This window comes from Neolamprologus multifasciatus, chromosome 19 (genome assembly GCF_963576455.1).
Source record: "Neolamprologus multifasciatus chromosome 19, fNeoMul1.2, whole genome shotgun sequence".
Classification (NCBI taxonomy): Eukaryota; Metazoa; Chordata; class Actinopteri; order Cichliformes; family Cichlidae; genus Neolamprologus; species Neolamprologus multifasciatus.
Genome location: NC_140457.1, coordinates 22,173,251 through 22,187,504, shown reverse-complemented (window position 1 = coordinate 22,187,504; position 14,254 = coordinate 22,173,251). Strand labels below are relative to the sequence as shown.

Below are 14,254 nucleotides of genomic sequence, written 5' to 3'. Positions count from 1 at the left end.
ACCAGCCACTTCAGAATAATGAAAATCAGGTTACTTTAAGGAAATTATGTGGTTACAGATTAGCTTGGCTACTAAACAGCTACTCTTTAAAATTGCACTTGTTATACTGCAGTATATTGTGCTATAGTGTATTGCACAGCTTAAAAATTAATGAGGTTGTGGGTAAATTTCATGCTTGGCCATAGCCAGGTTTTTGCTTTCTACTGTTCATGCTAAGCTAACAATAAACTACATCTAGTTGCTCTATAAGCTAGTTGGTCTTCTAGCTGTTTCTGGGACTTTGCATAAGTTGCGTTTGTGGGATGTTTTGTTTTTCTATTACTTAACCTGACAAGTGCCAAATAGTGGGATACAATAAGTGTAGAAAATTTAAATAGTCGCGTGGCACTAAGGAACAACTTCGCCTCAGGTAAGTGAATGCATGTTTATAGAGCTGGGCAGATCGATCAAAATATTGATAGAATAGAATAAAATTGATAGAATACCAGTGATGGTATTGGTATGGGATTGCTAATAAAAATGCACCTCAAACAACCACTATGAAAAATGTCTGAACATTTGTTGTCTTGACTGTCACGGCTATTTTATGTATATCTTATAGCACATTTAACCAACATTCCAGGTCTCCAAAAATGCCAGGTTCAAAATACATGAAAAGCTGAAAGCTGTGTAAAAATAGTAAGAATCCCAGTGATAATTTTGTGGTCATTAAAATGTGTCCAAAATGTGTGAATTTATGCTGATTCATCATATAAATCATGACTTACTAATCTCTACTACATACGCTGTTTTTAACGGTTAAAACTATCGGTGTTGGTATCAGCAATACTGGGGATCGATACCAAAATTTCCAACAGAACAAATTCCAGTACTTTAGTGGTTTACCACTGAAAATATTTAATACATAATTCCCGCTTTTATTTTATTTATTTATTTATTTATTTTGTCTTTGCTGGTTTAAACCTACCAAAAAGCATCCGCCTCCTTTAACTTGACAGAAATGTCTGTCTCATCCTGATTGATATAAAATCTTAAAGTGTATCTTTATTCATTTGGCACATACAGTCTATGCAGTTTGGTCAGTTTCTTTTCAAGATATAATCGGAGGAGGATTTAATCTACCAAATACTACTTGGCCAGCACTACTGGTGACATCAAGTGGATTGCAAAATCCATTAGCAGAGGCATTACAGCTGGAACTGTCGATGTGGTCGCACATTTTTAACCCCGGTTGTAAATCTGCCGCTGACACGTTGTGCGCTTTAACAGACACGTAGGCTCTGAGTGAAACTGGCGAAGTGATTTTTTTTCTTTTCTTTTTTTTTTTTGAAGTTACGAAAGGCAAGACAGTCTGTTACAGAACCATCCATGAAAGAGTCTGTGTCTTTCCAGGGGAAAAAATAAAAAATCCAGCCCCCTTCAGTCCCGTACCCTCCTCCTCCTCCTCGGGTGAGGGCAGCTGCCAATTTACGGACAACAACGTTTGAAGAAGGTGGACCACTGCCCTACAAATGAAACCTGTGTCTGATGGAGGGGGCGATTTAGCACAAGAACTGGGATTTTATTCTTCCTCTGACTTTGGGTTCAGTTAATAAACTTCAGGACACATCTCCCTCTCTCCATTAGACCCGCTGTAACCTTTACGCCGTGGCATTATAAGGTAAGACTGCTTCATGATTAGTCAGATTATTTGATGCATTTTTTTACACAAGTCATAGTCTGGATTTAAAACAAAAACTATACTGTATTATTTGAAAGCCGTGAAGCTGCCTTACCGTCTGCACCGTAGGTACGGTCTCCCAGTACGCAGAGTGGTAAAACAGGCTGTTTCTCTGAGCAGTTTTTTGGGATGCAGAATCAAACATGTGAGGAATGTTGCGACAGGAAAGACAAACAGTGACTTTGGAAAAATCCGTCTGTCCATTCACAAGAAACTTCCTGCGTGGTGTGAGGTGCTGATGTGGATCTGGATTTGAAAAACCATTTACTGAGTTTTTTGTTTTTTTGTTTTTTTTTTAAGCTGGAATCATTTCCAGTAAGAAAACCTTCATATTTGATTAATACGTTGGATGGCAGTGTGTGGGAATTCTATTATGTCGGTACTTATCTTCTCTCATTGTAAAAAAAAATAAATAAATAAATACTGTAAATCCTTTTTAGAATAAACACTTTATATTAAGATATTGATAAATTGATTTGTGCTCAGATGCTTTTAACAGCCAGTTAATCATCCAGATTAAATAGTCCAACTCCTTGCTTAGCACATAGACGAACCAGAATGCCAACATACTTAAACTGCACTGTGTCAAAATGTCCAGGAAATGTTTAGCCACCACAGATTTCCATGTTGTGCTGCTTTATTGAAACGGGCTTATGGGTCAGTTTTGTCCTCCATCCATCCAACTCCTTGTGGCTCATCTGGACTATTCTTAGTATAAAGTTTCACAAAGTACCCCAAAAGTCAATAGCATGTTGCAAAAAGGCAGGGAAATCTTTTTTTTAGCCCATAGAGCTCAAACTGCTAGTTTATTTTCAGTCTGTGAAAGTACAGCACAGTACAGATTTCTGCAAGTATTTAGAGATTAAGAATGAGATATGTGTGGCTTTTGGTGGGAATGTGGGCATGATGTTGTGCAGGGTAAGACTTTATAATGGCCAAGAGTGTTGTGTATGTAGGTGAGTCAGAGCTGTGCTGATTTGGTGAACTGCTGCCCGGTTGATTTGAGCCTTTCACAAGACATGATCCATGAGCACATTGGTATGGAGAGTGTCTGCTTTGAGGATAGAAATAGAAACAGTAGGATGAGAAAATGGGTGATTGGATCAGAAACATCAGATTCAGACTTTGTATTGAGGTTCTTTTTTTTAACAAAGGCTACAGAAACCAGGAAATAACTAGTTATTGTTTGTACTCCACTAGTTCTTCAGGCTTTCTGGAGGTCTTCCACCCAGCTCAATGGATGAATCTATTTTGTGTCTATACATGACAGACAGTTTACCAAATAACTGGTTTTAAATGGTATCTTTAGATATTTTCTTGCTGTTGCAAAAACACATAATTTGTTTATTTCTCAAAGATAACACAGTTTGGCTGGCATAAAATAGTATCTTTGCACAGTCTAGGTACTTCCCAGATAGCTGTTGGCTGAAAACGTGGCATGGTGTGCAGTGTGTTCTTTAAAAAATTGAGGAAACTGAAAAAGTGGAGGACAAACGCAAAAGTGGCCTAAAATAAAGCTATCTAAAGTAGATGACCAGTAGCTACGTTTTGCATCCTTAATCAATAACAGAAAAGGTTAAGGTATACCAAGTTATACGAAAACTACACTGAAAATCAGAGACAAATCAGTGAAAGCAGGTAATCCAAGTTGGAAATTTTTGGTTCAAACCATTGTCAATATGTACAGAGGTGATCAGGAAAAAAGTACAACAGTGTTTTACAGCCATCTGTAAAACACAGTGGAGGCTCTGTCATGGTTTGGGGCTGGAATTCAACCAGTGGAGTTGGAGGTCTCATCGAAACTGATGGAATTATAAACAGAAAAGCATCATCAAATCTGATCTTCCATGTGGTAAAATCTGGAAAGCATCTGATTGGCAACTGCTTCATTTATCTCCATGACAATGATCCCAAAGACACTGTCAACCCACTAAAACATACCTGAATAGAAAAAGATTGGCTTCCCCCGAGTGCAGACCTCAGCGTTATTGAAGTAGTGTGGGATCATCTTTGACAGGGAACACAACAAAAGGCAGCCAACATCCAAAGTGCTTTGAATGGCCTTTGAGAAGCCCGGAGAACTATTCCTGAAGACTACTTAAGGAAAGCTTGTCTAAGAGAGTTCAGGCTATGTTGTAGACAGTCAAATATTGCTTTTCAAGCTTGTTATAATTGTACAAAGTCTTTGTTTGCCTTATATATTATGTTTGCATTTGTTTATACACAGCTTTTAATTAAGTCCCAGCTCCTAGTTCTCATTTTCCTTCAAAGACATAAAGAAATTAAGGGTGGCCTAATACCTTTGCATGGTTCTGTATCCTTGCTTCCATATGGGATGATTCTATGTCACGTAACCTGGAGGTCATTATTTTTGTTGGGTGTCATGTCTGTCAACTATGATAACTCTATACTGACCAAAGTACTGCCTGACATCTGAAAACATGGTGATTTTTGCAATAGTAAAGGCAAAGACACACAGCGGGTTGTAAATGGTTTAAACTGTTGACAAAAGTTAGCACATTTGAAATGGTGATAATAATGGGTCTTTACACACAAAAATTATGTGTATGTCTAAAAACAGGAAGCTGTCTGTAAACTCTGATGGATGTTTACAACAGAGTTAAAATGTTAGTGTTGGTCTGCCACATATTTTAGCAAAACTTACCTTGTTTACAACCTTTACTCTATAATAATCTACAAAAGAAACCCGAAAAAATGGGGAACAAAATACAATGAAGCAAATCATTTAATGCAAAATGCAAAAAGTAGTTCAAAAATGTATCCTATGTTGAAACTATGTGAAAGTGTGTGATGCTAACTAAAGAAACGAACACGCTAACAATGAAGTTGATTAGAATCAGGCCAGTGAAATGATTTGGGGGGGGGGGGGGGGGGGGGGAGCATTCCAGAGATCCTGAGTTCTCCAAAGTCATAGTCAGGATGGGAAAATGGTTCTGAACAAAAATATTTCTTAGCTTGAAATTACAGAGAATTTAGGGCTTCCTGTATACAACTGACATGGGCAAAAGTCACAGTTGAATAACCCAGATTCTCAGCTCTCATGTCTGCTCTATGATAAGAAAATGAAAATCTGTAAATAGTTGATACCACATCCTCTGGTGCTGAAGAGCATCTGGCTTGTTAGCACCTCATATTTCAAAAGCCAGCATCCATGAACCTTTAACAGTTCATTAACTCACAAGGCGTGAATAACTTTTGCATCTGTGAAGACATCATTAATGCTAAAGCACATATAATATAAACAAATACTTCCACCTAAATAGCATCCATTCCAAGGAAGGCCATGCTCAACCTATATGCACATATTATAACAGCATCATTCTGCAGTAAAGGAGACAATTATGTAGTCCAAGTTTGTCACCCACTAAAAATATTTAATGAAAATATGCAAAAAGTCAGTAACTCTTCTGGCTTTGATGTGTCTCATCAAACTCATTCATTGTAGCCAAACTCATGAATCAAACTCGTTCAGTCCTTCTTAGTTTCCAGCTTCCATCTGCTCACCACACACATCCTTACAAGCCTCACTGGGTCTCACAGACCATAGTCAAGAAGCGAAACAACTTTCAAGTTGTGTGTCTGACAGAATAAGAAGACAAATTCTAAAACAACAAATGTCTGCAAGGAAGTGTGTAAACGTCAGTTTATTATTCTGTAAGGGAAACATTTGCAGTGATATGCTCCGCTAACTACCCGAATGTAAGGAAACAGTGTTTGCATTTGATTTTCTTCTTAAAAAATATTTTTGAGAACGATTCAAGACACAGAACACACAAATAAGCAGCTTCAGACGTGCTGGCTATGCCGTTAAAAGCCTCTTCTGACCAACTGTGAATGTGTGTGTCCTTCCATACGGCATGAAATTGGACTCAGATGATGTACTCAGCCTTAGATCATGTTTTGGAAAGGTTAACTTAAGTTTGTGGTTTCTGTACAAACACACCACACTGCTGCATTTGTGTCTCTGGAGGGACAGACGTCCACTCGCTAAAAGCTCAAAAGGAGCGTGGCTGTCAGGTTATCAATAGCGGGCCTGTGCCGTGTCCACTGCCGAAAAGAGCAGAATGAGGTTTTCTGAGAAAAATCAGACTTTTGGTATTTCATAGAAAAAAACTTTTATTAATAATTTATTAATTATTAACCCAGAGTAGTGTCTGTTCAGCATTGTGAAACATTAGCACGCACAAATTGAAAAAGGTTGAACAGAAAGCTACAAGGACACTTTAATTAATTTAATAGATATAAACATTCATGTGGCCTTTAAATTCAGCCAGATCATGGGGTCATTAAAGCCTGCGCCTTTTAAAAGATCTCCTCCTACCCCCACACACATCAGAATCAAGTATTAACCAGATGGTTTGAATCAGACTGCTGGAGCAACTCTACACTCTTAACATCAATCTTTCCATGTGTTGAGCATATTTGAGGCGCTTTTTTCAGTAGTAGCTGCAGCTATTTAGAAAAGCAGTTTGTGTGTTGTGTGCGATGTGCTGAAAACACTGTTGCAATTACTGTATTTGCGCCCCTTCTGATTTCTTAATTTTTTGCATGTTTGTCAAACTTACGTGTTTCAGCTCATCAAACAAATTTTCATGTTGGACAGAAATAACCTGAGTAAATACAGAATATAGTTGTAAAATGAGGATTTCATTTATTTTAAAGTTATTTAAAAGTTATATATATGACCTATGTGGCCCTATGCAAAAAGGGTAAATGACCCTTAACCATAATAGCTCGTTGTGTCACTTTTTCCAGCAAGAAGTGCAATCATGCATTTTTTATATCTAGTCACGATCTTTTAAGTTGCTATGGGGGGATATTTGGTTTTCAAGCATGAACGGCCCGTGTAAGGTCACACAAGCTAGAGAATCTCCATCTGGTTTAAATCTGGACTTTTCCAAAACCTTCATTTTGTTTTGTTTTTTGAGCCAATCATAGGTGGACTTGCTGGTATCGAGTGTGCTTGAGCTTCAGGGCAGGAAGTCATTGCCGAAAATTCTCCTTCATTATTTTCTGTTTGACAGTAGAATTCATGGTCCCATCAATTACAGCAAGTCCACGTCCTGAAGCAACAGAGCAGCAAAGCAGCCCCAGACCATCACACTACCACCACCATGTTTGGCTGTTTTTATGAAATATTGTGTTAGTTTTATGTCAGATGTAGCAGGACTCAAACCTTCCAAAATGATCAACTTCTTTTTCATCAGTCCACAGAATACCTCCCCAAAAGTCTTTGAGATCATCAAGATGTTTTTTGGGGAAATGTGAGGCGAGGCTTTGTGTTCATTTTGGTCAGCAGTGGTTTTTGTATTGGACGCCATTTTCGCCCAGTTTCTTTCATATTGTTGAACCATGAGCACTGATCTTAACGGAGTAATGGCCTGCAGTTCTTTAGATGTCGTTCTGGGTTCTTTTGTGAACTTCTCCTGAAAGAGTCGTTGATGTGCTTTTGGAGTAAAGTTGTGGGGAGGTTCACCACTTTTCCAAGTTTTCTCAATTTGTAAATAAGGACTCTCGCTGTGGTTTCTCAAAGCGTTTGAAATCGTTTTGTAACCCTTTCCACTGATTAACAGATGTCAATGACTCGGTTTCTCGGCTGTTTCTTCAGTTCGTGGCATAATGTTTTGCTTTTTTTGAGATCTTTTAAGCTACATCACTTTGTCAGACAAGTTCTTTTTAGGGAGTTGTGGATTCATCAGGTCTGGTAAAGAGACCAGTGTGAGGATAGTGGTTACTCTCAGTTAAATCATGATTTAAAAAGGGGTGAAAATGTGAGAAATATGGAAAAAGAACTAAGAAATCACGGAGAGGGTTAGTACTTTTTCATTACACTGCATTGGGGCACCCAGAGACTCTTCAAGGAATCAGGGTTAAAATTCTGGGGTCACCTTTTTATACCAATCAATGAAACCATATTAGAGTGGGAGCTGATCTAACTAAGAAAGAGGGATGGACTTTTTCAAAAAATACTTCAAAGAGTTAAATCTCTGTCTGAATTGACATAAAGGAATATTTGGTAATTACAGCACAAACAGACTTTTTTCCCAGTGAAAAACGAGTTGTAGAAATCAGTACAACTCTGATATCTGTGTTGTGTTTTCTCTCTCTGTTTTCTTAAATGTGAAGTATATAATAACTTTCTTGCACCTTCCTTTATATGCAGCTGAAATAATGGATAAATCAAGATGCAAGCAGCAGTTAGCGTTCAGCCTTCTGCTTGGATTGTGGTTGCCTTACTGTTTAACTCAAACTACACCGTCAAGCACTGCCACGTCAAAGCCCACACCGACACCGACACCATCCCCATCCCCCCGGCCCGAAAGACTAAAGGTCAGACTGTCCGGATATCCTCGAAAACACAACGAGGGACGGATAGAGCTGTTCTACAAGGGAGAGTGGGGAACCATCTGTGATGACGACTTCACGATAGCTAACGCCCACGTACTTTGCCACCATCTGGGCTTCGTCTCAGCCACAGGATGGACCCACAGTGCTAAATATGGCAAAGGCCAAGGTAAGGGTGGCTTCAGCCATGAGTGTGTCTAATTTCAGCATTCAGTTAAATATACTATGTGATCATCCATTTGTGTTTTACATGATGTAACACACATAAGGGTGTTCAGAAAAGTAGTTGTTTCCAACAAAATTATGTGCCAACATAAAATTTAGTTTGTCTAAACTCCCCAGTGTGAAGCACTTGAAGATAATACTTACATATAAAGTCAAACCCAGTATTATACTATTAATATTTAATGAAATAATTCTTGCTCAAGCAGAAAATATCTCAGGAACCACAGGGTTGGACTGGGTTAGACAGTCATCGTCCTCCACGATACCCGTACTGACTTTGGTGATCCAGACTATTAAGCATGAGATCGATGTCTTTAACTTTTTCTGTAATGTGTTGAAAATGATTGAGTAGAATAGTTTTTATTACCATTTGCAAGGCTTCCCAACTTTTTTTGAATTGGGGTTGTATTTTTGTTTACCTCAGTGACTACTACCTAAAATGTAGTAATTGTGAAACGCCTTTACTTTTTAGGAAGTGCATTAGGACAATTTTTTGTAGTCCTACACAATAAAAAAAACAGTATGTTTCCAGATGTTTATGAACAAATATTTGTAAAATAATAACATTCCCATCACCTCTAGCTGTACTTTGGTTTTTGGAACTAATTAAGTTGCCATGCTAACATTCCATGAACATGTTAGCATTGCCTTTGTGTGTAAGTAATGACGTCAATGTTAGCATTTAGGGCTACGTCCACACGTACCCGGGTATTTTTGAAAATGCAGATTTTTTTCTATGCATTTACACCTTTCGTCCACACGTAAATGGCGTTTTTGGTCACTGAAAACGGAGATTTTTAAAAACTCCGGCCAGGGTGGATATTTTTGAAAACTCAGTTTTTGCATTTATGTGTGGACGAGAAAAACGGAGAAAACGCAGCGTCAAAAGTGTGCGCATTTATTCAACGTCACACTGTGCGCCACGTTATTGTTTCGGTGAAATGAATTTCTACAATACTGTTACTGTTAATTGTACTTTCTGTAGCGTTTAAATGCCTACATATACACACACAGTTACTGTCCCTCCACACATTCGGTTCTGCTTCTATGCCCCAGCTTTATTTACTTTTTCCCAACGAGGCTTCTAGACTTCTGATTGGCCAACATTTCTACACGGATAGGAGTATAGCGCCACCTGCTGCTTTGGCATGTTCCTAGCAGCGTTTTCCTTCATTTCTGCCTTTTCTTCTTATTTTTTAAAACGAAAACGGGAAATCTCCATTTTCAAAAATACCCGTGTACGTGTGGACGTAGCCTTGTAGTGATTTTAATAAAACTATAACCACCGAAATCGTAAGTGCAACTACAAACGTTTTTTCCTAGACCACCAGTGTTGCAAACAAGTGCTACTTCCAGGTTTGGGTTTATTGCTTTCTCCCTCCTGGGAGTGTGGTGGAGTTTCCCTAACAGTCTGTCGCCTGCGTAGGAAAAATCTGGCTGGACAACGTGCAGTGTCACGGAGGTGAGAAGAGCATCGAATTCTGCAAGTCCCGTGGCTGGGGCAACAGCGACTGCACTCACGATGAAGATGCCGGAGTTGTCTGCAAAGATGAGAGGATACCCGGCTTCGTGGACTCGAATGTTATTGATGTAAGTTGCCGAAACATATTTAAGAGAGATTATGTTGCAGTCAAAGTTAGAGTCGATTAAGAAGCCGTCGCTTGTTCATAAACAATCCTTTTTCTTCACAGTTTATAGACTTGATATATAAGGACTACACACATGGAAGAAATCTAATGCCTCTGTGCAGCTCCACCTGTGGCTAGTACACATGGTGCTGATTAGCTCTTTTTCTATAACGTGTCTAACCTGCTGAAAGCAAAAGCTTCTCCAAGTGTATACTCCTGAGGTAAAATTGTAATAAACTTAGCAGCTACAGTCAGTTATAGCCGGACAAAACACTTAAAAGGTGATCCAGTAAATTCCTGGCTATGATGCTTTTTTAATTTGACCATTCATCTAGGTCTCTGTAGTTTTGTAGTTTTAAAAGTGTTTTGTACCAATTGCCAGTGAAACTCATCTGCATTTTGAAAAAATGGATGTTACCAGTTCATTTATGAGTTTCTGTACTTGAGGCAGGACTTCTGCGTCTAACACCTCAGCTTACGTTATGCAGAATACATGAATGTCAAGCTCAAAGTTAAACCATGCCCTCATAAATAAAGATGTGCAACTCAGAGCCTCTCAGGACACACACATAGGTGGGTTGCTGGCTGAGATTTTTTTCCAGTCGGTCTCTGTCTTTGATGTTGTTTGCATAACTGAATGGTCCGAGGTGAACAAGGTTATTCTGGTGACTCGTCTTCACAGACTGAATAAGCAGATGACACCGGAATATATCATATCATAGGAATAAGTGAGTGGATTTTCAGATACATGACCATCTTCCCTCTTTTTCTTTGTTGCTGTGAGTGAGGGTTGCTTAAATGTGGCATCCAGACTTTAATCTACGACCAGAGCCAGATTTTTCTTTTCCAAATAAACGGCAGCGGAAGTGAGTCAGTGCATCGCTGGCAATCAGAGTCACGTTTACCACTCATGAGCTGTTAGTGAGAGCACGAGTCTGTCCGGTACAGATGTGAGTCAGTGTGTAGTCTGGTCCTCTCATGCAGGACAAGTTTCATAAATAGTTTAGCTTTCATCCATATAATTTAGCTCCAAGAGCAACTTGTGATCCTGTATAAATAAATATATTTGTTATTTATTCCTGTTCTGCAAGGCACAAGTTGATGAGAACAAAGTCGAGGAGGTGCGACTCAGGCCAGTGGTTGGCATGGCCAAAAAGAAGCTCCCCATCACGGAAGGTGTGGTAGAGGTGAAATACAAAGATGGCTGGGCACAGATCTGCGATGTAGGCTGGACAGCCAAAAACACCCGCGTGGTCTGTGGCATGCTGGGGTTCCCTCATGAGAGGAAGGTCAACAAAAACTTCTACAGGTAAGTGAATTGCATCAGGTTATGAGGCTGTTTGTGTATATCATTTCAGCAAGAGAGACCCCACACGACTTTAAAAGGGAAAGCGTGTATCTCAAGTTTGTGTTTTTCTTTTGGTTGCTTTTGGAACCTTTATTCAGCAAGAAAGTGAAACTCTGGAGACAAAGGGTGTCTTTTGAGAGAGAGAGTCTTAGGCCAAGATAGGCCATTTTAAACTAGCATGTTTTTTAATAGTGGGAGAAACCCAAGATCCTGAGAAAAACCAGCTAAAACACAAGCAAATCCCCCATTTATTGATAATAATCTTCAACTAATCTCGAGAAAGACATTTGTTTTGTTGCCAAGACTCAGATGAGACGATCACATGTCTGTATAGTAAATGTGAAGCTTGACCTAGACGCTTGTTTCACTTATTCCACCTTTGTTACTTTCATCTACTTTCAGTCTTTATGTTAAAGGCTGCTGGCAGTAGCTTCATGTTTAAGACCAAGACAGAGTAGGAGAAATAATTGTTTGATTTTCTGTGAATTTGTAAGTTTGCTCACTACCAATGAAATGAACAGGCTCTATTTTGATGGTATTTTCATTTTAACAGAGAGAGGCAGGATATCAACCACAAATTCAGAAAAAATACATTACATAAAAGTCATACATGTTTAGGTTATTGAGTGAAATAAGTATTTGATCCTCTTCAAGCAGCCAAAATTCTTTCTCCCATAGATTGTCTTTGTGCCAATGCGGCACACAGATTTCAATCAATCAATCATTGAATTACAGATCTGAACTTGGCATATCTATGAAGCACCTGTCCATCAGTTCCTTCAATTCCAACCTCTTTACCACCAAGAGAGGAGGCATTGGTGTTCTCACAGTCCCTGAGAACACCATTGGTAATACGCTGTGCTGTAATAATTGAAATCTTGGCCTGACCGCAAGGTTCACCTGCTCAAGAAGCCACATGCAAAGGCCTATCTTAAGCTTGCCAGAGAACATTTAATGATTCAGAGAAGGCTTGGGAGAAAGTGCTGCTATCAGAAGAAAACAAAACTGATCCCTTGGGCAACAACTCAGTCTTCCATGTTTGGAGGAAGAGAAATGCCGAGTATAACCCAAAGAACACCATCCTCACAGTCAAGCACGAAGGTACAAACATGCTTTTGGGGTTGATTCAGGATGACTCCAGTGCATTGAGGGATCAGTGGATGGAGATATGTACTGTAATATCTTGGATGAGAACCTCCTTCCCTCAGCCAGAACCTTAAAGATAGGTAGTGGATGGGTTTTCCAGCATGACAGTGACCCAAAATAAAGAAGAACCACATTAAGGTCATAGAATGTCTCAAGACCTCGGTCCTATAGAAAATCTGTGGAGTCATGAAACCTAAAGGATTTAGAGAGTTTCTGTGAAAAGCACTGGGACAAAATCCCTCATGAGATTGCTGTTCTTACCAACAAAGGCTACCCCACCATGTAATAAGTGATGTTTTGCTTGGGAATCAAATTCTTGTTTCAAATCATTTTACGACCTTTATTTAATGTGTTTTTTCTGGACTTTTGGTTGATATTCTGCCTCTCTCCATTAAAATGAAACTACCATAAAAATGAGAGATTGCTCATTTTCAAGTGAACAACGTCACAAATTCAACAGGGTATCAAATAATTATTTCCCCCACCGTATGAATCTCAAACTCCCTAAAATAAGAAGACGTATACTTCTTAAAATACCAAACTCTTCTTTTAAATTGATAGGAAAGAGAAACCAATTGCACAGCCTATAAAAATGTATTCAGTTATAGCGGACTTTCTTTTTCCAAGTTTATTTCTCAGTGCCAGCAGTGGGAATCCGGCTGCTTGTAAACAGCGGCTCTAACTTGCTCTTTCCCTCATTCACTTGGGATATTTGCTGCAGCCTCTCTGACATTATTCCCACACTTTTAGCGTGTAAACCAAAGTGGCAACAGTTTGACCAAACCTCAAGCGAGATCTTAATCTGTGTACAGTAAAGAGCAGACTGCTGTTTACTGTGGCTGTGACAGGGAATGCGTGTAGACTTCGCCTGCCAACGCTGCATGTGCTGTCTGCAGCACAGCTCGTGTGAGGAAAGCTTCAGCATTTTGTATGAGTGTCTGATTGTTCTCTTCTGGTTCTTATTTCTTCATTCAGAGGATGTTTTTGTTGTTCTTTGGATAGACTGGAAAGCTGAAAAACTTCTTGGGCTGTACTCAGTACTTTGCAAAGGAAGTTGAAGTGACTGTTAACTGTGTGCATGAATGGAAACCACAGTCCAATTTGTGTTGGCACAACAATTACCAGTTAAGATTTCACCTGGAGTGTTGATGTCTTATGATTGCAATAAAAAACATTACCTATCTTATGATTTTTATGTTTTGCTTCCAACGTCATATATCAAGCCAAATTTCAGGCCTTTCTTTTTGTTTTAAAACTATGTAGACTGGATAGAGCAGACCCTGCTGTGTTATATGAGAACAGTGATTCCCTCCAGAGCGACTGCAGACATTCCTGGCTGCACTCCATTCAAGGACGTTTTATTCGTCCCTTGCAGACGGTTCACAGTAGTACGAGGGGAAATGTGTGTTTTCTCTCAGACACGTGTGAAGGCTTTGGGGGGAGGTTTGGAGTCAGAGAAAGGGGGTCTGGGTAAGATAATGAACAGACTACCAGGACATGAAATGAGTCACAATGTTCATCTTTTTGGTGAGTTTATAGAACAAAGAGCTTCCAGTAGTCATACTTCACTACTTAAAAATACCTTGAGTTGTGTGTAGTCATAAACAATGTGGCAACAAAGCTGAGGCGATAAGTGAGCGTTAGATTAGATCAGCAAAGTAAAACTCAGCCTCCGGTCTAAGCTAATAACAGCTGGTCCAACTCACATTAACTGTTGGCTTAGCTACCACCTTTCTACATTTCCAATTGGAAAATCTCAAACTCCTCCTTTCATGCTGACCTAATCAGTGCTACGTGTGATGTCACTGATACCTGATCTGT

General features: G+C 39.3%; 1 protein-coding gene across 4 annotated transcripts in view; it reads left to right on the top strand.

Annotated features, from left to right (window-relative positions):
* Positions 1 to 467: 467 nt before the first annotated feature.
* Positions 468 to 14,254, top strand: part of loxl3b (lysyl oxidase-like 3b) — a 40,653-nt gene continuing 26,866 nt past the window's right edge. Inside the window, exons 1-4 of one of the 4 annotated variants that reach the window (XM_085142428.1) lie at positions 468 to 1,660; positions 7,905 to 8,255; positions 9,738 to 9,901; positions 11,031 to 11,248. In XM_085142428.1, coding sequence (XP_084998554.1) covers positions 7,913 to 8,255; positions 9,738 to 9,901; positions 11,031 to 11,248 — 725 coding nt within the window. In that variant the 5' untranslated portion in view covers positions 468 to 1,660; positions 7,905 to 7,912. The remainder of the gene's footprint in view (positions 1,661 to 7,904; positions 8,256 to 9,737; positions 9,902 to 11,030; positions 11,249 to 14,254) is intronic. The other 3 variants (XM_085142427.1, XM_085142429.1, XM_085142430.1) reach the window with 3 other exon arrangements.